The 27,761-nt window shown below is 41.0% G+C and overlaps 2 protein-coding genes across 6 annotated transcripts in view; one reads left to right on the top strand and one right to left on the bottom strand.

Moving 5' to 3' along the window:
* MRPS5 (mitochondrial ribosomal protein S5) overlaps positions 1–12,523 on the bottom strand; it is a 57,770-nt gene extending 45,247 nt beyond the window's left edge. The window contains exon 1 of the mRNA XM_017665752.3: positions 11,868–12,523. The gene's annotated coding sequence lies outside the window, so the exon portion shown is untranslated. The remainder of the gene's footprint in view (positions 1–11,867) is intronic.
* Positions 51–27,511, top strand: ZNF2 (zinc finger protein 2). Of its 5 annotated transcripts, none has more exons than XM_073240621.1 (6): positions 51–1,165; positions 4,692–4,895; positions 20,733–20,800; positions 22,002–22,128; positions 24,072–24,185; positions 24,704–27,511. In XM_073240621.1, exons 2-6 carry the CDS (start codon positions 4,805–4,807, stop codon positions 25,702–25,704), a joined length of 1,401 nt encoding a protein of 466 aa, XP_073096722.1. In that variant the 5' UTR covers positions 51–1,165; positions 4,692–4,804; the 3' UTR covers positions 25,705–27,511. The 5 variants fall into 5 exon arrangements, with proteins under 5 accessions (XP_073096722.1, XP_073096723.1, XP_073096720.1 ...); XM_073240622.1 differs by lacking the exon at positions 51–1,165 and having other exon boundaries at positions 4,653–4,895; positions 24,704–25,748; positions 27,217–27,511; XM_073240619.1 differs by lacking the exon at positions 51–1,165 and having other exon boundaries at positions 4,654–4,895.
* Positions 27,512–27,761: the final 250 nt, after the last annotated feature.

Raw genomic sequence — 27,761 nt, 5'->3', positions numbered from 1 at the left:
TAGCCTGAAGAAGACGGCTCTCTAAAGAGCTAAAGGAATTTTAAGAACTAATTATAAGAAACAAAAATGAATGGTGCTTTTGCAAAGCAGGACTGAAACACAGAGTTTTCAAAAGGAGCTCTGTGTGTTAGGGGATGTTAGAGCACCACCATGACCCACATCCTCTGACTTACACGTGGCAAAACCAGAATCCTGTTCACCATTAAGGCTCAGGCATCTGTCTTGAGAATGGGTTTCAGCCCCAGGCAAGTTTGCTATGGATTCAGTGAGACCGGAGAATGACAATGGAACGTTCTTGGGGTGAAAGGGTTATACCCAACTTTATTTCCACGGTGGCAGGTCAATCACTAGAATCCCGTCCACTCAGAGCAAGTCTGCATGCGGCAAGCCAGTCTCTGCCTCTGGGCCTCTCTGCCCCCGCAGCCATCTCAGTCTCTGTCCTTGGCACTGCCACCACTCCAGTCTCTGCTCTCCTGCAGCCTTGTAGTCATGCCACCATGTTGCCCAGAGAATTGGGCAGAGCTCTTTATATAGAGTCAATAGTAACATATTGCCCACACATGTGTAGTGAGGTAGCCAACCAGGGCCAGGTGAGAATCCTGGCCATAGGAACCTTCATTTTATCCACACATCTATAGTCATTTAGGGGGTTAAAGATGCCTCAATGGTAGCATTTTCGAATAAAAGGTATTAAGCAAACAAAAGACAGAATTAAAAAGCCAATCTGACCTGGAATCAGACCTAGGTATCAGAAGCAACAATGGCTTTCAGATATACTATGAAATTCAGCCTGAATAGGTCTCTTCCACCCCATCCACTCAGTTTCTGATGGTACATGTGCACCCCAGGAAAAAGAGTTGGTAGTGGAAAATGATGAATATTACTTCTAAGTAACAAAATCCATTTCCCATGGACTGGTAAAACTGAAAACACTTATCATGAAGAGCCCATACAATTCTGCTCATGTAACAGCTCTAAAAAGGCCATGATATACACGGATAATACTTTCTTCAGAGAGAAATGTACAAGGTGACTGCAGCAAAGAGAAGAAATGCTCAGAGATTCAAGGTCAAAGAGTGTCCAAGAAGAGGGGTCCTGGAACAGCAAGAGGTGGCCTAGATGGTGCAGTTTGCTGTCTGTAGCAGTTCAGGAGGCAACAACACAGGTAAGCAGAGTCACAGCAAGGCACAGCAAAAGTGTCAGCTCAACAGGCACATTGCAAAGCTACCAGCCAGAGTCCCTGAATACAAGTCACTCTTGTCTTCTTGTAACCCTCGACCCCCAAGCCCACTTCTTATAGAAAAACAGCCATAGAAGGGGAAGGTTAAAATCCTACATGGGAGGCTTCTTTTTTTTTAAAGGCCACAGGTTCACTGGCATGCCTCTTTTTAAGAAGGTGGCTGTATGGTTCCTCTCCTTAAATCTGGGCAGGCTTGTGGCCAGTTCAACCGATAGTGTACAGCAGAAGTGACACCACTGATTTCTAAGCCTAGGTCATGAGGCCACGCAACTTCTTTTTCACTGGTACACTCCTGGAGTGAGCTACCACATAAGAAGCCTGATTGACCCCACCTGTCTGCAGAGACTGCCGTTGAACTGGGACAGTCGATCCCTTCCTCAGCTCACTCCTGTGATATCTGAATCCAGGACTCTGCTCTCCTTGGCTGTAAATGCACTGCCGAGATTGTGTCTTCTTTAATATCTTATACAAAGCAGAATACAGTGTGCAAGCTGATAAATAATAAATAATAAATAATAATACCCTACCGAGTATCATAATTCCTCCAAGTGGTAAAGATACCTCAAGACAAATGCTGGGCATAGAAGCCACAGGGCATAAATCTGCAAAGAAGTAAAAAGCTAAGCTTTTCAAACAATATGGCTTCTCTCTCACTTACCAACTTTACATTTCCCTGTATGGCCCCGGAAGATGACTGGTTAGCCAGAGACGGGTAAGATTCCTCAAGGGAGGAACAATCTAAGACAGGCACAGTCGCAGGGGGGCCATCAGGTGAGAAATTGGGGATGAACAGTGGTGAAGCTTAGAAGCTCACCCCCCGTGTTTTGAGAGAAATCTTCTGCGTCCGTGGATGTTTTAATGCCCTTGTCTAGCTTGGATTAACACATAGTCTACAGGCACACACCCGATCATCTACAATTGCTCTCTTACAACACTAAACTATGTATTCTACCTTTATCTTGCGTCTACCTACCACTTCAGCATTTTATTAAAAATAAAAATAATAATAATAAAGGGAGAAATGTGGGGTCCACATATAAATCAAGTATAAAAATCAAACGAATATTCATATTTGACCTGATTGTTTATAGTTCATAATGCATGATCAAAACCGAAAGTTTCTGTGATAACTGCCCTTGTACTGTTCACCATGTAAGAACTTATTCACTATGTAAGAATTTGTTCACCATGTAAGAACTTGTTCGTTATGCTTCAGAAGATTGGAGACTGACGAGAATTAGGCTTGAGATGGATTAATGATTGTGCATTGAGCATTGACTCCCCTATACAGAATTTTATTGTTGTTAACAACCATTTGATCAATAAATATGAGAGATGCCCTCTCAAAAAAAAAAAAGTGGGGAGAGTGGGCATCCTTGTCTTTTTCCTGTTCTTATAGGACAAACTTTAAGCTTTTCACCATCGCATGTAATGATAGCTGTGAGCTTCTATTATATAGCCTCTATCATGTGACAGTATTTTCCCTCTGTATCCACTTTGTTGAGAGTTTTTATCAAATGCTTTTTCTGCATCTATTGAGATGCTTTTTATCCTTTTGTTAATTTGCTGAGTCACATTGATTTGCAGATATTGAACTATACTTGCATCCTCAGAATAAATCCCATTTCATTATGGTGAAAAAAAAAATAATAATAATACTTTACTGAGGGAGAAAAGGGATTAAAGATGGCAGTGTGAGATGCTGGGAGCCATGCTACTCAAGCTGTGTAGCAAAGCTCAGGCTGGAAGAAGAACCCCAAAAGGCAGGGGCCTTCACAGCTGACTCTCTCTATTACCCACCTTGATTTTGTTATTTTCCATTATACTATTGGCTTTGTTTTTACTTGCATTGTTGCCAAAGACTAAACTAACCTTTGCTAAGCAGCATGGAAAAGATGAGAACATAAACTTCCCAAAAGCTTTTCAGGACAGTGCTCCTGAAGAATAGAACACACAGGGGCCAAATGGCGATCTTAGCATAAAGTACCGAAACCTGCTGTTAGTCAAACATTGACTACCCCATTTCCACTGAGAATGCCCCCCTGGTTTTGCTAGTGAAACTAGTGATGGAAAGTTTTATAGAAATAGAGTCATGAGAAAATATTGAATAGAATAACCCTATTGACACTTAATCATTTCATGTTTTCTTCCCTCTACTACTTCTATAGTTTGTTTTTCTTCTTTCCTAATCACAGCCCTTTACTAGAATTTGTGCCTCATACGTGAAATTACCAAGTACCATAATTTTCCAGGAAGTAAAGATACCTCAAAACAAGTGCTGGGCATAGAAGCCACAGAGCATAAATCTGCAAAGAAGTGAAAAACTAACCTTTTCAAAGAATATTACCTCTCTCTCACTTACCAGCTTTACATCTCCCTGTATGTCCCCGTAAGATGGCTGGGTAGCCAGGGACGGGTAAGATTCCTCAAGGGAGGAACAACCTAAGACAGGCACAGTCGCAGGGGGGCTGTCAGGTGAGAAAAAGGGGGCCAACAGAGGTGAGGCTTAGAACCTCACCCCCCCCAGTTTTGAGAGAAATCTACAGCTGTAGATGTTTTGTTGCCCTTGTTTTGCTTGGATTAAGACCTGGTCTGTAGGCACAAACCTGATCATCTACACCTGCCTTCTTACAGTTCTAAATCATGCTTTCTATTTATACTTGCATTTACCTACTACATTAACATTTTATTAGATTCACATATAAAGTATAAAAACCAAATGAATAATCATACATTATATTTGACTTAATTGTTTATAGTTTAAGGTTTGTAGTTAAAACAGAAACAGTTTCTATGATATGAATGCCCTTGCATTGTTCACCACGTAAGAACTTTAGTCCCTGCAGTAGTGGAGTCATAGAAACCTGTGTAGCATATGTAAGAAAGATTTTGGTATCCACACAGAAGAAAAAGAAATGTAGATAAGAAGGGGAAATTTAGTTTGCTGCCTACTGTGCCCTATAAAGGGGTATAAAGTAAAAATATAAGTTTATGATTTTAAATTGATTATAAATTTATTAAAGCCTCTAAGAATATTTTTGTGGGAAAGAATCCTAGCTAACTGTGGCACTAGGTGACCTGTATTTCACCCTGAGCTGATAGACTCCATAGTCGCTGTTACATACTGCACGCTCCTACAGTCACATGCACTACTTAGAAACTGCATTGCATAGAAACGTAAAACACAATAGAGTACATGTTAATAAGAAAAGTTTCAGTCAAAGAACAGAAAAACAATCACCTGTCTAATGCTTGACCAACCATGAATAGATTAGAAAGGAAAAGAAAGAAAAAAGCTTGCCTATACTTATTAACCAACTGCCTATACTAATGAATCATCAGAACAATAAAAAATAATCATATCTTTGTGCAAAATGGTATAAATAAAGCTGTCATCAACACTTTGTCGAGAGACCACCTCCATCTGACTCTGTGTCCTGTCTCTCCATAGGCTGACTCCATCCTGCACCTTCAGGCATCCCACCCCTAGGCTGGAGCTGGACTCCGGCAGTGAGAGGTGAGACAGAGACCTCCTCCTAAAACCACATACAATATGAAAATATAATGAATACAACTAATCCTGAAAGAGCACCAGGAAAGAAGGCTGCGCCAAACTGCATACACCTGGAGGAAAGAACAGACCTCACAGAACAGGGTAAGTACCAAAGCGGGGACCCAGCGGTATCCAAGCCCTTCCCCACTCCAGCTCACAGGCAGGAGGAAGAGAACCAGAGCAGGGAGGGAGTGGAGGCATGGGACTGCTGAAAACCTAGCTCTGGAGATCTGCTCTGGGAGCACAAACCTACATTGCATGCTGCTCTGATGATTAGTGGGTTTGGAAAAGCTAAGACAGGTGGAATACCTGGAGAGAATGAGAATTCAGTGGCTTGTGGAAAACAAAGAATTATATCTGGCTGATCTGGGTGGGCAGTCTGAGAGACTTTCTAAAAACAACAGGGCTGCTAAAGCAGCAATTGTACAGAGCTTACTGCTCAGGAGAAAGGACAGGTAGACAAAATTGTCCAGGTGCACTCTGCCCAGCAGGTTGGGAACTTAAACAATTTTAAGGCGCTCCATCCCCCTGGCTGGCTACACAGCTCCAAGGCCCCCAACAGTGATATGCAGCCTCCTGCACTTTCCTCCTGGCTAGCCCACACTGGACTAGCAAATAGGCAGCACCTGCCCTGGTGTCAGGCCAGCAAGAGGGAAGCCCCACCAATGGCAGCTACATATACAAAGCATAGAGGCTTACACCTGTGTGTTCAGCCCACTGGTTCTGGAAGTGGAGACAGACATAGCAGCTGGGAAGTAGAAAACTGCTCTTTTCTACCCCCAGGCACCAGCACCACTCCCATGCCACCCACAACATCGCTCCAGGAGCTTAGCAGCTCCAGGCAGTAGAGCTTCTGGACACTAGATGGTGCAACATACAAATATCAAACATCAAAGGAACCTAGTTCAAACCAAAATCCCACAAATACCAGGAAAAGGGTCAAGTAAAACTGAACTCATCAATCTACCTGAAAGAGATTTCAAAATGAAAATAATAAACATGGTCATGGAGGCACAGAAAAATATTCAAAAACTCAAAAAACTAAAAAATGAATTCAGGATGGAGACCCAATCATTATGGACTACAATGGAGGGATTTAAAAGCAGATTAGATACAGTGGAGGAGATGATAAATGATATAGAAATTAGAGAAGAGGAATACAAAGAAGCTGAGGCACAGAGAGAAAAAAGGATCTCTGGGAATGAAAGAATATTGAGAGAACTGTGTGACCAATCCATGGAAAAATATTTGCATTATAGGGGTACCAGAAGAAGAAGAAAGAAACAGGGATAGAAAGCGTCTTTGAAGAGGTAATTGCTGAACACTTCCCCAATCTGGGGAAGGGGATAGTCTTTCAGGCCATGGAGGTGCACAGATCTCCCAACACAAGGGACCCAAGGGAGACAACACCAAGACATATAATAATTAAAATGGCAAACGTCAAGGATAAGCCAGAGAGAGAAATAAGATCACATACAAAGGAAAACCCATCAGGCTATCATCAGACTTCTCAGTAGAAACCTTACAGGCCAGAAGGGAGTGGCATGATATATTTAATACAATGAAGCAGAAGGGCCTCGAACCAAGAATACTCTATCTGGCAAGATTAACATTTAAATTTGAAGGGGGGATTAAACAATTTCCAGATAAGCAAAAGCTGAGAGAATTTACCTCCCAGAAACCATCTCTACAGTGTATTTTGGAGGGACTGCTATAGATGGAAGTGTTCCTAAGATTAAATAGCTATCACCAGGGGTAATAAAAAGGCATAGACAAAGAGTACAGAATATGATACTTAATATATAAAGAATGGAGGAGGAAGAAAAAGGAGGAGAAAAAAAAGAACCTTTAGATTGTATTTGTAACAGAATATTAAGTGACTTAAGTTAGACTCTTAGATATTAAGGAAGTTACCCTTGAACCTTTGGTAACCACAAATCTAAAGCCTGCAATGGCAGTAAGTACATACCTATTGATAATCATTCTAAATGTAAATGGTCTGAATGTACCAATCAAAAGACATAGAGTCACTGAATGGATAAAAAAGCAAGACCCAACTATATGCTGCCCACAAGACACTCACTTAAAATCCAAAGTCACACACAGACTGAAATTGAAGGGATGGGAAAAGATTTTTCATGAAATAGGGAGAAAAAAGCAGGAGTTGCAGTACTTGTATAAGACAAAATAGACTTCAAAACAAAGGAAGTCACGAGAGACAAAGAAGGACATTACATAATGATAAAGGGGTCAATCCAACAAGATGATATAACCATTATAAATATCTCTGCACCAAACACAGGAATACCTACATATGTGAAACAAATACTAACAGAATTAAAAGGGGAAACAAAATGCAATGCATTCATTCTAGGAGACTTCAACACTCTACTCATTCCAAAGGACAGATTGACCAGACAGAAAATAAGTAAGGAGACAGGGCATTGAACAACACATTAGAACAGATGGACCTAACAGACATCTACAGAACTCTATACCCAAAAGCAGCAGAATACACATTCTTCTCAAGTGCACATGGAACATTTTTAAGAATAGATCACATACTAGGCCACAAAAAGAGCCTCAGTAAATTCAAAAAGATTGAAATTGTACCAACCAGTTTCTCAGACCACAAAGTTATGAAACTAGAAATAAATTACACAAAGAAAATGAAAAATACCACAAACACATGGAGGCTTCACAACATGCTCCTAAATAACCAATGGATCAATGATCAAATAAAAACAGAGATCAAGCAATATATGGAGACAAATGAAAACAATAATTCACACCACAAAATCTGTGGGACACAGCCAAGGCTGTGCTAAGAAGAAAGTATATTGCAATACAGGCCTACCTTAGGAAAGAAGAACAATCCCATATAAGCAGTGTAAACTCACAATTAATGAAACTAGAAAAAGAACAACAAATGAGGCCCAGAGTCAGTAGGAGGAGGGACATAATAAAGATTAGAGCAGAAATAAATAAAATTAAGAAGAATAGAACGATAGAAAGAATCAATGAAAGCAAGAGCTGGTTCTTCAAGAAAATAAACAAAACAGATAAACCCCTAGCCAGACTTATCAAGAAAAAAAGAGAGTCTACTCACATAAACAAAATCAGAAATGAGAAAGGAAAAATCACTAAGGACACCACAGAAATACAAAGAATTATTAGAGAATACTATCAAAAATTATATGCTAACAAATGGGATAACCTAGAAGAAATGGAAAACTTTTTAGAAAAATACAACCTTCCAAGGCTGACCAAGGAAGAAACAGAAAATCTGAACAGACCAATTACCAGCAACAAAATTGAACTGGTAATCAAAAATCTACCTAAGAACAAAACCGCTGGACCAAATGGCTTCACTGCTGACTTTTATCAAACATTTAGTGAAGACCTAATACCCATTCTCCTTAAAGTCTTCCAAAATATAGAAGAAGAGGGAATACTTCCAAACTCATTCTATGAGGCCAGCATCACTCTAATATCAAAACCAGGGAAAGACACCACAAAAATAGACCAATATCCCTATGAACATAGATGCAAAAATATTCAACAAAATATTAGCAAACCAAATTCAAAAATACATCAAAAAGATCATCTATCATGATCAAGTAGGATTTATTCCAGGGATGCAAGGATGGTACAACATTCGAAAATCCATCAACATCATCCACCACATCAACAAAAAGAAGAACAAAAACCACATAATCATCTCCATAGATGCTCAAAAAGCATTTGATGAAATTCAACATCCATTCATGATAAAAACTCTCAACAAAATGGGAGTAGAGGGCAAGTACCTCAACATAATAAAGGCCATATATGACAAACCCACAGCCATCATCATATTTAACAATGAGAAGCTGAAAGCTTTTCCTTTAAGATCGGGAACAAGACAAGGATACCCACTCTCCCCATTTCTATTCAACATAGCACTGGAGGTCCTAGCCATGGCAATCAGACAACACAAAGAAATAAAAGGCATCCAGATTGGCAATGAAGAAGTTAAACTGTCCCTGTTTGCAGATGACATGATTCTGTACATAAAAAACCCTAAAGAATCCACTCCAAAACTACTAGATGTAATATCTGAATTCAGCAAAGTTGCAGGAGAACAAAATTAATATGCAGTAATCTGTGGCATTCCTACACACTAACAATGAACTAGCAAAAAGAGAAATCAGGAAAACAATTCCATTCACAGTTGCATCAAAAATAATAAAATACCTAGGAATAAACCTAACCAAGGAGATGAAAGACCTATACTCTGAAAACTACGAGACACTCATGAGAGAAATTAAAGAAGATACCAATAAATGGAAACACATCCCATGCTCATGGATAGGAAGAATTAATATTGTCAAAATGGCCATCCTGCCTAAAGCAATCTACAGATTCAGTGCAATTCCTATCAAAATACCAATAGCATTCTTCAACGAACTAGAGCAAATAGTTCTAAAATTCGTATGGAACCACAAAAGACCCCAAATAGCCAAAGCAATTCTGAGAAGAAAGAATAAAGCAGGGGGGATTATGCTCCCCAGTTTCAAGCTCTACTACAAAGCCAAAGTAATCAAGACAATTTGGTACTGGCACAAGAACAGACCCACAGACCAATGGAACAGACTAGAGAGCCCTGATAAAAACCCAAGCATATATGGTCAATTAACATACAATAAAGGAGCTATGGACATACAATGGGGAAATGACAGCCTCTTCAACAACTGGTGTTGGCAAAACTGGACAGCTATATGCAAGAGAATGAAAGTGGATTATTGTCTGTCCCCATACACAAAAGTAACTTCAAAATGGATCAAAGACCTGACTGTAAGTTATGAAACCATAAAATTCTTAGAAGATAACATAGGCATAAATCTCCTGAATATAAACATGAGCAAGTTTTTTCTGAATGCATCTCCTCGAGCATGGGAAACAATAGCAAAAATATACACATGGGACTACATCAAACTAAAACCTTCTGTACAGCAAAGGACACCATCAACAGAACAAAAAGGCATCCTACAGTATGGGAGAATATATTTGTAAATGACATATCTGACAAGAGGTTAACATCCAAAATATATAAAGAACTCAGACGCCTCAACAACCCAAAAAGCAAATAACCCGATTATAAAATGGGCAGAGGATATGTACATACAATTCTCCAAAGAAGAAGTTCGGATGGGCAACAGGCACATGAAAATATGCTCCACATCACTAATTATTAGGGAAATGCAAATAAAAATCACAATGAAATATCACCTCACACCAGTTAAGATTGCCAGCATTGAAAATATTAAGAACAAGAAATGCTGTTGAGGATGTGGAGAAAGGGGAGCCCTCCTACATTGCTAGTGGGAATGTAGCTAGTTCAACCATTGTGGAAAGCAATATGGAGGTTCCTCAAAAAACTAAAAATAAAAACACCATTTGACCCAGAGTTCCACTCCTAGGTATTTACCCAAAGAAAACAACTTCTCAGATTCAAAAAGACGTATGCACCCCTATGTTTATTGCAGCACTATTTACAATAGCCAAGATATGGAAGCAACCTAAGTGTCCATCAGTAGATGAATGGTAAAGAAGATGTGGTACATATACACAGGGGAATACTATTCAGCCATAAGAATGAAACAAATCCTACCATTTGCAACAACATGGTGTTGGAGGATATTATGCTCAGTGAAATAAGCCAGGCAGAGAAAGACAAGTACAAAATGATTTTCCTCATTTGTGGAATATAACAATGAAGCAAAACTGAAGGAACAAAACAGCAGCAGACTCACAGAACCCAAGAGGGGACTAGTGGTTACAAAAGGAGAGGGTTATGGGAGGATGAGTGGGGAGGGAGGGAGAAGGGGATTCAGGGGTATCATGATTGGCACACATAGTGTGGGGAGATCATGGGGAAGACAGTGTAGCACAGAGAAGGCAAATAGTGACTCTGGCATCTTACTACACTGATGGGCAGTGACTGCACTGGGGCATGGAGGAACACATTGTTTTTCATGTGAAACTTTCGTAAGAGTGTATATCAATAATACCTTAATAAAAAAAAAAGAAGAAGCCGGATTGCCGTGAGAACACCATGTTGTGAGGGAGTCCAAGAACAAAGAAATTACATGTGGGGATTCTGGCCCTCAGTGCCAGGTGAGCCCAGCCATAGGTGCCAGTCCAGGTACCAGACACAAGAATGGAGAAACCATCTGAGTCTCCCCAACTGAGGGTCCAGAAATTGTGAAGCAATGAAGCAGAAACAAGCCATCTCCACATTGCTGGTCCAAATTCCTGACCCACAGAATCTGACCCATGGAATCTATTAGCCTAATTGACTTGTCGTTTTGCCGCTAAATTTGGAGTGGTTTGTTACATTGCAGCAGATAGACAAAACATCCTGTAATTTGTCAGAGGCCACAGCTGGCAGGCCTAGGAGGCATCTGTTTTATTTTAAATAAGATGGATTTCTATTGTTTCTTGGCTACTCAGTGTCCATATGGCATTCCTAACTCTTTTGATAAAATCAGTTAAAAATCTCTTAATCTTTCCAGCAACTTGGCAGATTGGATACCTTGAACAATCGTCCTAATTGAAAACACTAGAAATGCTAAAAAGTTGTAAAACATCTTTGAAAACACACTGGTGACCAGGTGATAAATTTGCAAAGAATTAAAAAAAAAGAGAGAGAAAAAGAGAGAGCTAGAACCCTGACAGGTCAATGAGCAGCAAACCTGACTTTTATACTATTAATCCCTGGAAAACTTGAGCTTTGACAGCTACCTGAAGCAGTAAAGATAGATAAATCCTAGGGCCTGCCAGAGCCTGGAGAATGCTAGAAGGAAACTCATCTAGGACCCCAAAATTTCCACTCAGAAAAATGCTGAATAATAAAAGCCACCACACAGAAGGGAACAGCAAAACATATATGCCTCTGATCAAGTCCTGATTTTATAGAAATATCCAAACCCCTTACTTACCACAGCACAAATTCACCCTCAATCTTGCCTTAAGTCACCATGAGTTCAACCTCAAGTTACAGCCCCTAAATCATACCCACGAGCCACTCACCTTGCTACCAGTTGTTTGCCCGTTTATCCTCTAGTCTATACCTTTGCAAGTGCTGTCCTCTCTGCTTAGACTACACTTTTTTCTTCTTACGATAAGGAAAATATTCAACACAGCCGTCAAGGTCAGCAAACCGCTTTTTTCCTCCAGTTGGCAAAGCACTCCCAGCTCCCTCCTCCCCTTCTCCAGGCTCCTCTTTTGCCCTGCGCATGCCGAAATGTCACATATCAAAATAATATAAACTGCTCCCCTTGCTTGTGCTCAGGGTTCAGACCTTGGGAGATTATTCCCCTCTGAGCCTGCCGGTGTAAAATAAAACCTCAACACTCCAAAACCTCCCAGTGCCGCTTGGTTCTTCCGTCAGTGATCCAGTCCAGGTTTTCCAGTATTTTCTGTAATAGTTAAGAAAGTAATTACTCTTCTTCAAGTGCACCAGTTATAGGAAGCCTGTTTCCCATAGTTCACTGCTTCTTCCGTTGTACTCCCAGTGTCTTGGATGTGAGATAATTATAGAGTATTCTACATTGTTTTAATAATTTCAGGTTCTGGTTTTTGTTTTGCATTGCACCGTGAGTTTGGGGCAGTAACTGTTTTAGGATTTTATATTCTTTGTGTAATCCTGTCTTCCCTGAAGCTCACTGGTTCAGTGGTACTCGGTGGTAATTCTTAGCTTTAGCTGCACATTAAAATCACCTACATATCTTTGCGAACTCTCGCTCGTCATAGGGCCCAAGCATCTACATGTCCAAAGGAGTTTCAGGTGACTCCAGCGTACAGTCAAGGTTGATTATCCCTGAGGAGTCTCCAACCGAGGGCAGCAGGAAGCGAGTCAAGGAAGACAGGCTGGTGTGCGCTCAAACTCGGGAGCGTAGGGCCGGCTGCCAAGTTACATACACAAATATCCTGGGCTCTTTTCTTTCGGCGCAAAAATGTGCACGTATCTTGCCTCAGGCCCTGTTCCGTTCTCAGAACCAAATTCTGCGTCTCTGTGGCCCAAATTCAGAATTAAATTCCTGAAAGTGGACACGATGAAGCAGAACAAGCCCCTTCCGAGAGCCAGAAGACCCGACCTTGCGGGTATCCACCTGCGGGGTAAACCAGGGGTAGGGACGGGTCCCAAGGATCAAAGAGACACATTTCTTTCGGACGGCCCTTCCATCGTAAGTCAGGAGGGGCGTGAGAGCACACGTAGGCAGAATTTCCAGAGTGACCATAAGCCTCCTATGCATCCACAGCAGTTCCTTTCCGGCTACCGCGACCGTCCGCTTCACCGCCACCGGCCTATTATGTAGAGGAGTACGCTAGAGCGGATTTTTCAGACGTCATATTAAAAAGCACCGACCGCTGAGCCTTCTGGGGAATGGAGTCTGTACGAAGGTCGAAAGTTGACTGGGAGTGCGGACGTCAGACCCCTTTGCGCAGGCGTATTGCTTTCCCGATCTGAAGAGGCCCAGTCTTCCCGGGTCCAGAACCCTGTGCGCCGGAGGTGAGGGCTGTGGGTGTGTGACTTGGAGATGCAGAGTGAGCGCAGCGGCCAAGAGAAGGGGACACTGAGAACTGGGGGGGAGGTGCTGTGGCAGTAGAACGTAGTGACGCGGGCGGAGCCAGTCTGCAGTGTGTGTCTGTGTGGCGACGTCCCGGCTGGAAGAGGCACGGACGGAAAGTTGCCCCTCCCCCTATACTCGTGTGTGCGCGTGTTCCGTGGGGTGTAGGCACTGTTAACGAGTGGTCTTTCAGAGTGCACCCACTGTGTGTCAGATCCCAACTTTCAGGTTGGAAGTTTGGAGCCCTTTCCCGCCCGTCCCACCCCTTCTTCTCTTAAGAAAGAGCTTTTAATAAACGTGGGTGGAACTGATACTAGATCTAGGGTGCTGCCCACTCCAGTCCTTCCCTCTTTCCCAGAAAGCGCCTTAGAGTTTCTCGTTTAGCTCCCTGCCTTGGGTTTCTGCACGAGTGATCACAAGACCTTCATGTTGGAGGTAGGAGTTAATGTGGAAAAAAAAAAAAACCACGAAAAATGTAGCAAAGCGCTGGGCAGATTTAAGAGGGAGATGATTCTTACTGGAGTGAAGTGTCCAGGAGCAGTGGGAGACGAGGATGAAAAGAAGTATAATGAGCCAGGGCATCGAAGATGAGGATGTGACACAGTCAGCAGGGTTGGAATCCGCAGTAGGTGGATTGCACGAGTCGATCTAGGGACTGAAGAGAATAAAACGGCCCCATCCAGCACTGGAGAGAAGAAGGTACTAGTGGCAAGGAGCCAGTTAGGGCTGTGTGGTAGTGGTAGTAGTCCTGTTGTGGGCCTGAGTTATGATGATGTCATTGGTAGGGAAGGGTATGCATGACATGAAAAAGAGTCAAGGACCTGATGACCAACTAGATTTGGGAGGAAAGAGAGCAAGGTAAGAGACTGAATTTGGAGCACCTGGGAAAATAATAGAACACCTGACAGAAATGTAAAGCCAGAGAGAGCAGTTGAGGTGGGGAGGTGCATAGATGAAAATGGTCTTGAGGTGCTGGTAGAATGCCTAATTCAAAATTTGCAGTCATTTGGAGATGCAAAATGAGTTTGGAAGAAGGACTGGGACTAGACTGGCGAACCATCTCTGTAGAGTTAGAAAATGGAGTGCCAGGTGTGCATGGACTTTCTGAGGGATAACAAGAACACTGTACAAAGACTGGACCTTGGAGAGCATCCATATTTCCAGGGCAAGATTGGGAAAAAAAGTCACAGATGGCAGTTTTAGCAGTAGGAGGACAGTCGGGCTAGTGCAATGTCAGCAGCTACAGTGACTACTGAAAGAAGGAGAAACTTGTCAAAACAGTCAAAAGCTGCAGAGAAATAAAGATGAGAAAAGGACTATTGGAAGTAGATCAGAAATACATTGGTGATTTTCGAGCGTGCAGTTTGAGGTTGTGAAAGGTGTCAAGAGCAGAATAGCAGATTCAGGAAGAGTAGATGCTGATAACATGGGGTCAGTGAGGTATGGATCAAACTCTCATCCAAGAGTTTGATCATGAAAGGAAGACATCAGTGATACCTTTTTGCTAGAAGGAGGCCATAGGATTCAGTGAGATGGTTTCAGGTAGAGGAGGATTGTATCTGAAGATATGAGAAGAAGCTACTGGAGAGATGGGCGCTGCTGGAGAAAGAGAGACTGGGTAATGCAGGGAGCAGATCTGAGAGGGAAAGAAAGTAGGACACAGATGGGGGAAGCTAAGGTGAAGTCCTGGAAACTGACAGATTGTGGTATTGTTGACCTTACACCCCAGGCTGCCTGGCACATAACAGGTACCTGGAAATATTGAATGGTAAGATGAACAGATTGGTGTAGGGCAGTAGAAGAGAAAGGAACGTTCATTTGTTGAACAGGCTGTAAGAGAAATGCTTAATATTAATTGTCTCATTTATGACTACTCTGTGAAGTAGCTATTAAACAACTGGGGATCAACTGTTAGCTTAAGTAATCTGCCCAAGCCTTCACAGTTAATAATTCCAGGCCTTTGGAATGTTTTTTACCATGCAGTCGCCTTTGAACTCACTCTTGTGGAGCTCGCTGTAGTAAAAGGCTGAAAAGGTTCTGCTGAAATTGAATGATAGCCATAGATATTTGGAATAACTATGTAGCTAGGATGGGAACAGTAAAAGCTTCCTAGGCAAGGGCTCATTTGAAGAACTATAATAAGAATTTGAAGAGCATTTTCACCAGAAATATTCTGAGATCCAAGAACAGGAAAGAGAAAACAAGTGAAGGTGACCTGTTGCTGGCAGTGACTCCAAGTAAATTTGGTGGATTTGGGGAGTCTCAAGTGTCATTGAGAGCTTACTGAAGCGACTGTCTGGGGAGACTAAACCTAATGGGGACTGAAGTCTGCCTGGCAGGGAGCCCACCGATGATGAGCACCTTGGGAAGATCAACTGGTTGTTTAATGGCTGGGGAGCTTTTATGCTCACCACCATCTGTAATTTGTTCAATAATCAGCTTATTAAAGTCATAATCTAATAAACGAAACTTTGAAAATTGTCTTTAAGCATTTAAACATTGAGCAGTTTCAACTACGATTTCAAATGCAGTTCGACTACTTTGAAAAACCTAAACACCAGATAACATATACAAATAATTTGATTCCAGTGTTATTGCTACACTTATACTTGCTACTGTAAAACAGCAGCAACACAATGTACTTAATATTTTCACTGTTTCTGCCTTCCTAGGATTATAACAAGACTCCTAGCTAAGGCTAACACTAAGCTCATTATTCTAAACGCTTTCTACATATTATCCTGTTTAAGCATCACAATAACTGTATAAGATAGGTACTTTTCATTATTCCAGTTTTATAGATGGGTAAAGTGAGACACAAGTTAACTAATGTGCCTAAGGTGGTACAGGTAGAAAGAGGCAGTGCTGGAATTTTATTTCAGGCAGTCTGCCAGACCTGTACTCTGAAGTATTGAACTCACCTATATCTCTAAATACTAATTTTGATAACTCCCTAGGGCCCAAGTGTAATATTTTGAGACCCTCCTGGGGATGGAGGAATCTTAACAGACCAGCAAGAAAAGAATATGGTCTTAATACAAGTTACAGGGTCCTGATGATATATTTTTGTTTCTATTTGTGTATATATCACTCTGCCTCCTTCTAGCAAGATTCAAACTCTAGTCTCTTCCTTAGGTTAAGCTCCTTTTTATAGATAGACTGAACTTGTTTTTCCAGTAAGCGTTTTTTTTTTTTAAGTTTTTACCTTTCACAAAGTTTCAAATGTTTTTGCAAACTGGTGTTTACCCTCACGGTGATAATCTTTTAAAGATATGTTTGGCTGCTCTTAACCCATTGTCTAGTAAATGTATATTGATACGGTCTTTTGGTGTTTTTGAAAACTTACCTTATTAGTGTCTCATGATTAATAAGGCCAGCTGGAGGGCTCGTCTCCCAAGGGAGGAAGGATTAAGTCTGCATGGTTAACCTCGCCTCTTTAGAATCTGCAGTTGGTTCCTTATTAGGAATGCATGTTCCTCTGTCTACCTGACCCCAATACTGATTAGTCTTCTGTTTGGGGTACCTAGTTCCTCTTTCTGGATTACTTGGCTTGTCCCCATTCCCTGGGTTTCTTTTTTTATGCTTATATGAATAGATACAAGTATGTATCATAAAGATAAATCTACACTTTATGAATAGTTTAGTCACAGTTAGTAGAAAAAAAGCTATATGATTAAAGGCTTAAACCTTGCCTTCTTTATATTACAACCATTTAGAAAATATATTAACTTTCCTATTTTGAGTATGAAATTCATGGTCTTTCAAAATTCAAATTACTTCATTTAGCAATAATAATTTTTACAACTTGGACAGTGGGAGCCAGAGTCATCTGATTTTTCCTATCTGAGATTCTCAAACTCTAAATGCCCAAAACCTGCTACCTCTCTGTTGCTCATCTCCATGAATGGTACCATTATCCACGCCAGTGCTCAGATCATTGACCTGGGGGTCATCCTGGCCTCTCCTATCACCTCCAGTCAGTCTTGTCTATTTTTAATATCTTAATAGTAGTAGTTCCTCTGCTCTCCATTTCTGCTGCTACTATTTTCCTTCAGTTCATCATTTCTTTCTTAATTGTAACAGATTCCTCACTGATCTATTCACCTCCATTCTTGCCTTCCTCCAATTCCATTCTGCCACAGCTATCCAGAGTGGCATGGCTGCTTGTGTCAGCCCTGAGGTCACCCCGCATACATGGATTTGCTGGAAGGACTCAATTCAGCCTACAGTTGCACTCATGGCTTAGGTTTTGACAGTGATCTTGCAAGGATGCATAGCTAGGTCATAAGAGGAAGAGACAGGCAGAGCCTGGAGGAATCCATGTGTAAGCTTCCTCATGCTCTACCCCTTCCAACGAGGGGTTACACAGAGCACATCTCTTCCAGCAATGAAAATGCAACATGTGTGATGTTTCAGCCCAAAGAAGCTCACTGGAGACTCAGAGCCCATCTTTTTATTGAGGGCTGGTCACAGAAGCATCCTCTGCCTAGCACCTACCAAAATTTCAGACCCTCAAGCAAGAAAGCAAGTGTTCAGCATAAATGACATTGTTTGCACAAATGCTTTAGGTATAAGGGACCTTATCTCATGGGGAGCCCTCTTCTCGAAGTTCTGAGATCCCAGCTAGGGGCCAACCTTGCAAGAAGACCCTTCTAAGAATAGCAGTTCTTAGGTCTTCTCTAACTTTTCTTCACACCACCTTTCCTTCATTCCTGTTTTTTTCCTTATACCAAAGTAGATACACACTCTTATTAAAAAATATATATAAAGAATTGTAAAAAAATCACTTGTAATGCCACCACTCAAATTCTATTTACATTTTAGTGTACTAAGTCTTTTCTGTACATATGTGCATGCACAAATATGCAATTTAAAAAGTGCATTCTCCACTTAATATTTAGTGAATTTTTTAAAAATTTATTTAACAAAAAAAATTACAAACAAAATTGAAGTCTCTTAGTTATCTCTCCCCAATCCCATTTCCCACCCTTGCCAGAGATACAATTTGGTGCTTATTGTCCCATACAGATTTTTGTAAATATTACCTGTTTTAAATTTTATATTAAATACTACACAGGTGATTCTATAACATTATTTTTTGCTCAGTAATTATATTTTTGCTATTTATTATTAACATCAGGCTCTAGTTTATTCATCTCAATGTGTAATCTTTCTATACACACACACATTCATAATTATCAATATTTAAGTCATTTGTAATTTATCACAAGGGATCTTTTCCCCAGGAACTTTTAGTGTCACCTGAGTCATATATCAAGCTTCCCTACATGTGTGGATATGTTTGGGGATTTTCTAGTCTATTGGTCTATCAACTATGTGACTATTTTTTCATGAAAATAAATCATTACAGCATAGAGCTTAAAAACTACTAGACAGACCTGGATTCAAATTCTCCCTCAGCCTCTTATGAAGACTAAATTTCCCAAATTGTAAAACTGTACCTTCTTTATTGATTTATGAGGCTGGAATTAATTTATCCTTCTAAGGAATACTTATCATAGTGCCTGCTTGTTGAATAGCAGATGCCCAATAAATGCCAGTTATTAGTATGATGTTTAGCGATATTCCATTGTATAGATTGCCTGGGCCATAAATTGATCAAATCTCCTATTTTAGAAACTCGAGATATTTCAAAATGTCCCTGTATTATTATAAGGATTAAATTAGATAATGCATGTAGAATGCTTAGGTTGCCACACATAGCACTAAATAAAATAAAACTATGTGCAAGTTTTGCACATATTCTTTCATATTTCTTTAGAATGAACTTTAGGAGAGAATTAGTGGGTCAAAGAGTATGTATATTTCAAAGTATGTATATTTCAAGGCCGTTGATACAAATTGAAATGATATTCTAGAACAGGAACACAAATAGGATGACACTTACCAACGCTTAAATCCTTCAGTGATACCCATGCCAAGAAAACTCCCCTTGATCTAGCTGGCCTCTGCCTACTTCTCCAAACTCATCTTTTCGCACAGCACTGCTCACAGCCTAGACATCTGCCATTCTAAACTACTTAGTTGTTAATCCTCTCCATGTAAAGACCTGCCGCCTTGTTTTTGAAAAAAATGGTATTTTTCTTGCCTACAATGTTCTGCCTCCCTAAAATCAAAACTTATCTTGGATCCCGCTGCTGCCATGAAACCTGCAATGCCCCTGCCTCCCTCCCATCAGGGTTAGGCAAGCCTCTGATGTGCTCTCATAGTTTGCTGGGTGTATCTCTTTGGAGCACTCATCCATCCTGTAGTGAAGTATTATTTTGGTTACTTGTTTGTCCTTTGTAGGGCAAGTACAGTGTTATGTAGTTTTTGTGCTTGGTATAAATAGTTGGAGCTGAATGAATGTTGGTTGGATACATGGATGAATGAATAACCAGGATCAGTGAACATATTCCCTTGATTGAAGGAGAGTAGCCAGTCCAGGAGTGGTACCGGGTGAATTGAGGGACTTCAGAGCCAGAAATTATTGAGTTTCTGCTTCAGTGCTTTCCCAGTGATGTCCTGGCTGTTGCTCCCCTGCTGGCATTCAGCCCCACTGTCTGGTACACCCTGTTCTCTACCTGAGACCTCCCGCATACTCAGGGGCTCTGCTTCACAGTGACTTTGGCTCCCTTGATTCTTGTGGCTACTCCCGTCTCTCATGACATCCTCCCAACTCTTTACCCACTTGTTGTCCTGACCTTTCTTAGTTCACATTCCTGAGGAAGGATGTCATCTTTTCAAGCCAGATCACATCTCAGTCTACTGGTCAGCCTGTGCATTGCCCACCTGCAGCCTAATCAGTGTGACTCCAAGAAGGAGACTCAGGGTCACGTGGAACAAAACGGGGCTGCCCAAGGGCTTCCCCTTTAGCACAGGTTTGGGAATGGGGTATTTTTCCTTTGAAGAGGCTATGGGTATTTACTTGACATGTCTTATCCGCAAAGTCACTTATAAAATGTCTTATGCTTCTTATCTACTGACAATTCAGGTCAATGTTGAATGTGAATTTATAAATACAGTATAAGCCTTACTATGTTCTCGACTCCCAGGAACAGAACTTTGCTAAAGCAAACACCACACTGTTCTGAATAGCAGTGTCCATGGCTAATTCTAAGTTTGCTGTGATTCTAGGATGGGGTGGGACTGCTCCTGGCCTTGATTTACTTTGCCTCCCCTTTTTGTAAGGTATTGAGAATGTGAGTGGGTATATATCTCATTGATATAAGGAGAGACCTATTGCTTCATGAGTCAGAAAACTACAAAACGAGACTAGTCTTTTTCATACCTTATTTCTCCTCCCATACCTCTGCCTCATTAGGACTCTGCCCCTTTCTAAAAGGAGAGCAGGAGGGAATGGCTTCTGTGTCTCCAACTGCCAGATATCAGGTAAGGTGGAATTTTATGTCTCTGAAATACTTTTAGTCTCCAGAATGTAACCACTTTTCTTTCTCTATCCTGGAGCTTCTTTGATCAAACCTAACCAGGTGGATAAAGGACTCCCTACAGAGTGCTTCCTTCCTATTTAACTTTTATATCCTTCAGTGACCTTTTCTTGCCTTGAACAGGTACCCGTTAGCCCATCACTAGGCACACAGCTACTATGGCCTTCACTCTGAGAAATTTTGCCTAAAAGGGGTCTGATTAGAACATTTGGGGAAGAGCAAACTGGTTCTAGTCCTGACTTTCTGTAGTGTATCATGTGTGTGCTGAGAGCAGGCCCCAAGTATTCCAGGGAATGTTAGGTCAGATTAGGGAATGTGGCATATGCTTAAAGCACCTCAGCGAGGTTGTAGGAGTCCTTGGAGGGTTTGGTGTGGGTAGACATGTGGCTTGATGCATTTTTGCCCAATGCAGAGACTTGAATTCCATGTTCTCGATTAGAACTTTTGCACACACCAGAGATTCATGTGGGGGTTTCAGCATTGGGGGTAAAGAGGCAATTTTATAGAATCACAAAGCATTAGGATAAAATCAGAGGGATCCTAGAGACAGTCTAGTCAACATCAAGGATTTGTAAAAAGATAGGCAATTGGTAAAATTTGAATAAGGTTGTAGATTAGATGATAGTATAATGTCTATGCTATTCTCTTTGATTTTTATAGTTATACTGCAATTACACAAGAGAGCATCCTTGTGATTACCAAATTCACATTAAAATATTTATGAGTAAAGGGACTTCATGTTTGCAAATTACTCCCAAGAAGTCCAGGAAGAAGGTAGGAAAATGTGTATATACTGAGAGAGAGAAAGGTAAAGCAAATGTGGAAAATGTTAATATTTGGGGAAGCTGGATGAAGGGTACGTGGGAATTCCTTGTTCTGTTCATACACGTTTTCTGTAAGTCTGAAAAAAGAGCCCCTTTTATTCAGGGGCTCAGCTGTGAATATAGAGGTATGGGATTTTGACCAAGAACTTCGAGCCTTAGAGGACTGTGCCGCTTTGCCCAAGTGCTTAAAGCCCTACTTTGTTGGAACCATTTCCCTTCCTCTCCCTCCACATCTTTGGGGCTGTCATCTTTATGACAGTTTTGTCTGGCCCACATAAAGAGAACAATTATGAGTAAGGGAGAATGTGATTGTGTTTCCAGGAATCAGTGACCTTCGAGGATGTGGCCGTGATTTTCACAGACGAAGAGTGGAAGCATCTGGTCCCTGTTCAGAGGGACCTCTATAAGGAGGTGATGCTGGAGAACTATAAAAGCATTGTCACATTGGGTAAGGGGAGTTTTCCATAATAAGTTAGCCTCTGTACTGTGTAAACGTGGTGGGGCTGAGGGACTAATAAATTGATATTCCCACCTTCGGAACCACTGAGAGACAAGTAGAAGAGGATAATGATGTAGCTTAGGTGTACTGCAACAGCGAGCTTCTTAACCCTGAACCCCAGCATTGCACAGACTGGCTTGCTCCCTAAGCCATAGCAGGCTGAACAACCATGGGCTCCCCTGCAACTTGAAGGCCCTGGAGGAGCAAAGCAGAATGTGTGCCTGCTGTGGGGAGCTGACACTTGCGAAGGGGGCAGACAAAAGAGGCTGTTATATATGTCCTGCTCTTTCCCTACCTTATCAGGTGCTTTACTCATCTCCATTCAGAGGACTAGCAGTGGGACCAGGGACCATACTGTTGAGGGGCTATTTCTCTTCAGAGAAGCAGAGGAGGGGAAAGAAATGCTTCCCTTTAGAAAGACGACTGTATGAGGGTGGGAATACAAGGTTGTGCCTCAGAGCAGGTCACTAGAAATGGGTTTGATTTGAATACTTGTTTTAAATACAGTCTTAGATGCTCACAGACAGCACTTTGCAATTGTAGAGACATGTGTGACAAAGGGAAAATTAAGAATTACTGTTCATATCAGTTATTCGTGTGAAGTCAAGTTGGTCTTCTGCACGTAAGAAAGCATCTCAGGAGCTTCCATAATTAAGAGGCTGAGAAAGTGTGCAGATTCAGAAACGGGCAGCAAATGGCAGTAAAAACAGTCACATTGCTGATTTCATACGAAGCAGGTCAAAAACACAACTGGAACACCTCCTGGATTAGCTTAACAGGCCAAATATGTGAAAAGAATAGAACGTTCAAGAAGCATTAAGGGAGACTTCTGAGCCCTTGTCACAGGCTTTGGTGGGATGAAATATTGGGGAAAATAGAATTCCACTCCTCCAAAAGGAGGTGGCGACGTGGCATTTTGATGGATGGTAGAGAACCAGCATGCAACAGTTGTATGATCCTTGGGCCCAGTAGGAAAGTGCCTCTCTTCCCAAGTCAGGGGTCCCAGTGTCAGGGAGGTTTCCTCAAGAATATTTCTAGGAGGGAATCTATTTTTTTATATCACCAAAAATGGATAGATTCACTTCTAGAAACTGTCCCAAGGAAATAATAGGATTAGCAACCCAAGGTATACACAAATGTTCATCATACCAGTGTTTGGTAACAAAAACATTAAAAACAGTCTGAAATGTCTGCCAGCAGGAAATTAAATAAATGAGATTATTTCATACAGTGTAATATCATGTAGCCATTAAAATGGAGATGTAGATCTGTGCTAATTGAAATAAAATAGTACTTTAAATTTATTATTTGAAAAAATAAGGTTTACAAGTCAGCATTATTTCATTATTCAGTTTTAAACAGAATGTATAGGTATCTTTTGGTATCAGAATGGATATAAAGACAGAAAAAACTAATGCAAAGTATAAAAGGTGATTTTTCTTTGATTCACACATACCTCTCATTTTCCTACAGTGAACATAATGAAGTAACAGCTTAATACTGAAGGGTAAACAAACAAAAATGGTTACCTTTATTACACGTTTTCTCAAGATGGTCTTTTTTCATTCTCTTCCTTGATCCAAGGACTATCCCCCATCCTACCAGTGCTAACAATAGGAGTGTCCCAGTCACTTCAGGGGCAGGAAGAAACACATTCATTCAAATGCATTTTATCAACTTTGTGACTAAGTTCTGCTTGTTCCTTTTTAGAACCTCAGCCTTGACCTCCATTCAGAGGTTCCTGCTTCTGCATTACTCCATTACTGTACATTACTGGCATGCACTTTGTGTGTTTTGCTTTTTCTATATGAAAGGCATAGAGGCCAGAATTAAGATTTGGAATAGTTGTATATTTTCATCACCTACCTGGCTTATTTCTTTTCCATGAGCAGGACTTCCAGTTCCTCGACCTGATGTGATTTTTCATTTGAAGAAAGGGGATGAGCCTTGGATAGCTGATTTTCATGGAAGTGAGGAGAAAGAATGTGCAAGGAGTGTCTCTCTAGGTAATTGAGTCTGAACAGGGCACAGCAGAGCTTTGTTTTATGGTCATTTGGGTGTGGGGGGGAAGGAGTATTGGGTCTCACCTTTTTCTCAAATTCAAATATTTTGCATTAATGTTAATTCTCTATCACCCATCAGTTTGCCTTTTTTTCCTATACCTTAAAGTATGAATCCATCTTTATTCACCTAGAATTATCCCCTTAGATCTGTCACATTACCCATTCACACTTTGATATCACTGTTCCTCACCACAACCTCCACATAACATGTTCTTCTAACTATCGTGGCCATGCTCTCAGTGGGAACTCTCTTTGTGAGATGTCCACCATCAGTTCTGTTCCCTGCCTTTTTCTTCATTCTTAAGTCTCAGTCTTTCCCTAGAACGTAGGACTATTTGTGGGAGCAAGCCATGCAGTGACTGTACCTCACTTTTCTAATTTATCATCATATCTCTTTCTTCTGCTGTAATATCTCCTAGCCCAGGGAGGAGACTACATCTATGTTTTCTGTCCATTTGCAGACTGGGAGACTAAATCTGAGATTCAAATTGCTTCAGAAAAAGAAAAATCAGAAAGAACATTGAGGGAAAGGCTTGGAGGAAAAGCTGCTCTGCATCCTAAATTGGGAGTTCATGCATTGGAGGATGAATTAGAAACAGAGAAGGAAAGCCCTGCAGTGGAGACCTGCAAGAAATCCCAGCAGGAGAGCTTACAGCAAGGGTCAACCCCTCCCAAGAAAGTTCTCGTTAAAGAGAGAGACCAGGAATGTAGTGACTGTGGAAAGACTTTTTTTGACCATTCATCCCTTACTCGCCATCAGAGGACTCACACTGGAGAGAAGCCTTATGACTGTCACGAGTGTGGGAAAGCCTTCAGTCACAGAAGCAGTCTCAGTAGACATCTGATGTCTCACACTGGCGATAGCCCCTACGAATGCAGTGCATGTGGGAAAGCCTTTTTTGACCGGTCCTCCTTAACTGTACATCAGCGGATTCATACTGGAGAGAAGCCCTTTAAATGCAGTGAGTGTGGAAAAGCTTTCTTTGACCGTTCATCCCTTACTCGACACCAGAGAATTCATACTGGAGAAAGTCCTTATGAATGTAATCAATGTGGGAAAGCCTTTAGCCAGAAAAGTATTCTAACTCGACATCAGCTAATCCATACTGGTAGGAAGCCTTATGAATGTAGTGAGTGTGGGAAGGCATTCTATGGTGTCTCCTCACTGAATAGACATCAGAAAGCCCACACTGGAGACCCTCGTTACCAGTGCAATGAGTGTGGGAAAGCTTTCTTTGACCGCTCTTCCCTTACACAACATCAGAAGATTCATACTGGAGACAAGCCATATGAATGCAGTGAATGTGGGAAAGCCTTTAGCCAGAGGTGCCGGCTTACACGACATCAGAGAGTTCATACAGGAGAGAAACCCTTTGAATGCAGTGTGTGTGGGAAAGTGTTCAGTTCTAAGTCATCAGTTATTCAACATCAACGGCGTTATGCCAAACAGGGAATAGACTGAGCTGGGTGAAAGCTTTAGTCAAAGGACCTCCATAGAAACTCAAGGTAGGTCTTCCCAATCTTAAATCCATCATTTGGTCATGCTACCTATTCTGGCTAGTGACCTTTCCCATCTCTGCCACCCAGTTTTTGAATATATAGGATGCTGGAAATTAGGATTTGACTCTTAAAGAGTCAACATTTTGCTGAAGCTTGTCAGACAATAGGATAAATGTTAGGAGGTTATCCTCAGACACACCCCTTGTCTGAGGCCCCAGGTAACACTGCACTTTAAATAACTGGAGGCTACAATAGGAGGAGAAAGCAAAATTATATGAGAGGAGCACCTTTTTTTCCAGAATAGTTCTTTTTATAGCTGTTAGTCCTCTCTTGGAGCTCATTTGGCACTGACTTTGTGTCCCAGCTGTTAGGTCTCTTACCACTCCCACTACTAGCCAGCACTTAATGAGTGCTTATTATGGGGTAAGCACTTGAGAGTTTTGCAAGGATATTATTTTGTTCTTTCACCAACCCTGTGAAGTAAGTACTGTTGCTGTCCTCATTTTACAGAGGAGTAAACTGAATTTTAGAGGTGTTAAATAATTTGCTCAAGGTGACACACTAGTAAAAGGTGAAGCCAAGTCCTGAATACAGGTCTACCTTCAAAGTCCATTCCCTTTACCATTATGTTACAAGGTTTGTTTTATAATTTATGTGCCTGTATTATCTCAACTAGATTGTAAGCACATGGAGGAGTGACATATCTTTGTATTTTACACAGTGCCTTGCAAATAAATAATAGATGCTCAATAAATATTTATCTGAATTAACAGCTGTCCTGCTTACCAAGTTCTATTTAAGAACACCTCCTGGATTCACATCCTTTCTCTGAATTTGCACAGTCTAGTCCATACCCTTATCATCTCAGGGTACTGCAGTAGTCACTTCTTAATTTGAATTCTTCCCTCCTCATTTTTGAAGGGGGAGGGGGATGCTAAGCCATGGTGCTATAATAAACTCCTAAATAAAGATTAATTTCTCTTATAAAATCTGATGTGAGTCAGTCTGTCTTCATCCTCATTACTTAGAACATGTTGTTTCCAAGGTCATCATGGAAAGGAAAGCTGGGAAGTACTTTGGGATATTTTTAAAGGCCATCACTTCTGCCCTTATCTCTTAAATCAGAACTCAGCAACAGAAGGCTAGGAAAGGAAATAAGCACCCCAATATTTGGTTAACATCAACAGCCTCAGTCACCAGTTACATTTTGCATATTACTGTTAGGCCAGTCTTTGCAAATGACCCCTTCCTACCCATAGTTGCTTTACTCAAGACCTAAAATAGCTCTCTATTTAATGAAATCTTCTCTAAATATTTAAGGTCGGTCCTAATGTAATTCTACATTGCTGAACTTTAAGTTTCAACTCCCAAAAGTTTTCTACTCCCTGAACCCAGGCCATATTTTTATTTCATTAAAGGTCAGGTTCTAGACAACTGACTCTAGGAATCTGCATCCCCTTTCTATTTGCTTAAGGTGAAGCCCAGAAGAGGACTTGATTCTGAAAGGCTGTCTGTAACTTAGCTCACCATGCATGAATCCCAGAGGACCAAGATGCATTTCTCCTGGGAGTTACAGTCAGATTCAAGAAGTTGGAATTTCAAACAGATTCCTTCCACCCTACTAACTCTGTTGATCCACCTTTCTTAGAGCAGACAAGCAACAGGGAAGACTTTTCACATGTGGAACTTTGAAGCAACTTCATGGCATGTAAAACCTATCATACTGTTTAATAATGTCAAGTAGAAAATAAAAGGGACCATTGACAAACTTTTGGCTGATGATTGTCTCTGAGAGTTCTGAGTCTTTAATTTACTGCTTTGTTAAAAGTAACTTGAGGGCCAAGTATTTCTTTAAGATACTCTGCCATTGTAAGCATGCTGAAACTAGAATGAATTCAGAATTCTAATGGATTTTTTAGTACACTGATAATTGAAACAGAGTGGGGACATAAACTGGATAGTTCTCCCTTTGTTCCCCTTCTAAATTTGGTGTCTGCAGAGCATTTTTTTTTTAATGTG

Source organism: Manis javanica, chromosome 1, assembly GCF_040802235.1.
Source record: "Manis javanica isolate MJ-LG chromosome 1, MJ_LKY, whole genome shotgun sequence".
Taxonomy (NCBI): Eukaryota; Metazoa; Chordata; class Mammalia; order Pholidota; family Manidae; genus Manis; species Manis javanica.
The sequence above is the reverse complement of the archived record's forward strand: the minus strand, read 5'-3'. Positions and strand labels throughout refer to the sequence as shown.

What these genes read in the sequence shown, in the direction of transcription:
- ZNF2 (XM_073240621.1), top strand. Translation starts at nt 4,805, where the DNA reads ATGAATACAACTAATCCTGAAAGAGCACCAGGAAAGAAGGCTGCGCCA. An exon ending in AACAGACCTCACAGAACAGG is followed by an intron (nt 4,896 to 20,732) that starts GTAAGTACCAAA and finishes CTGCCTCATTAG; the next exon opens with GACTCTGCCCCTTTCTAAAA. An exon ending in TGCAAGGAGTGTCTCTCTAG is followed by an intron (nt 24,186 to 24,703) that starts GTAATTGAGTCT and finishes GTCCATTTGCAG; the next exon opens with ACTGGGAGACTAAATCTGAG.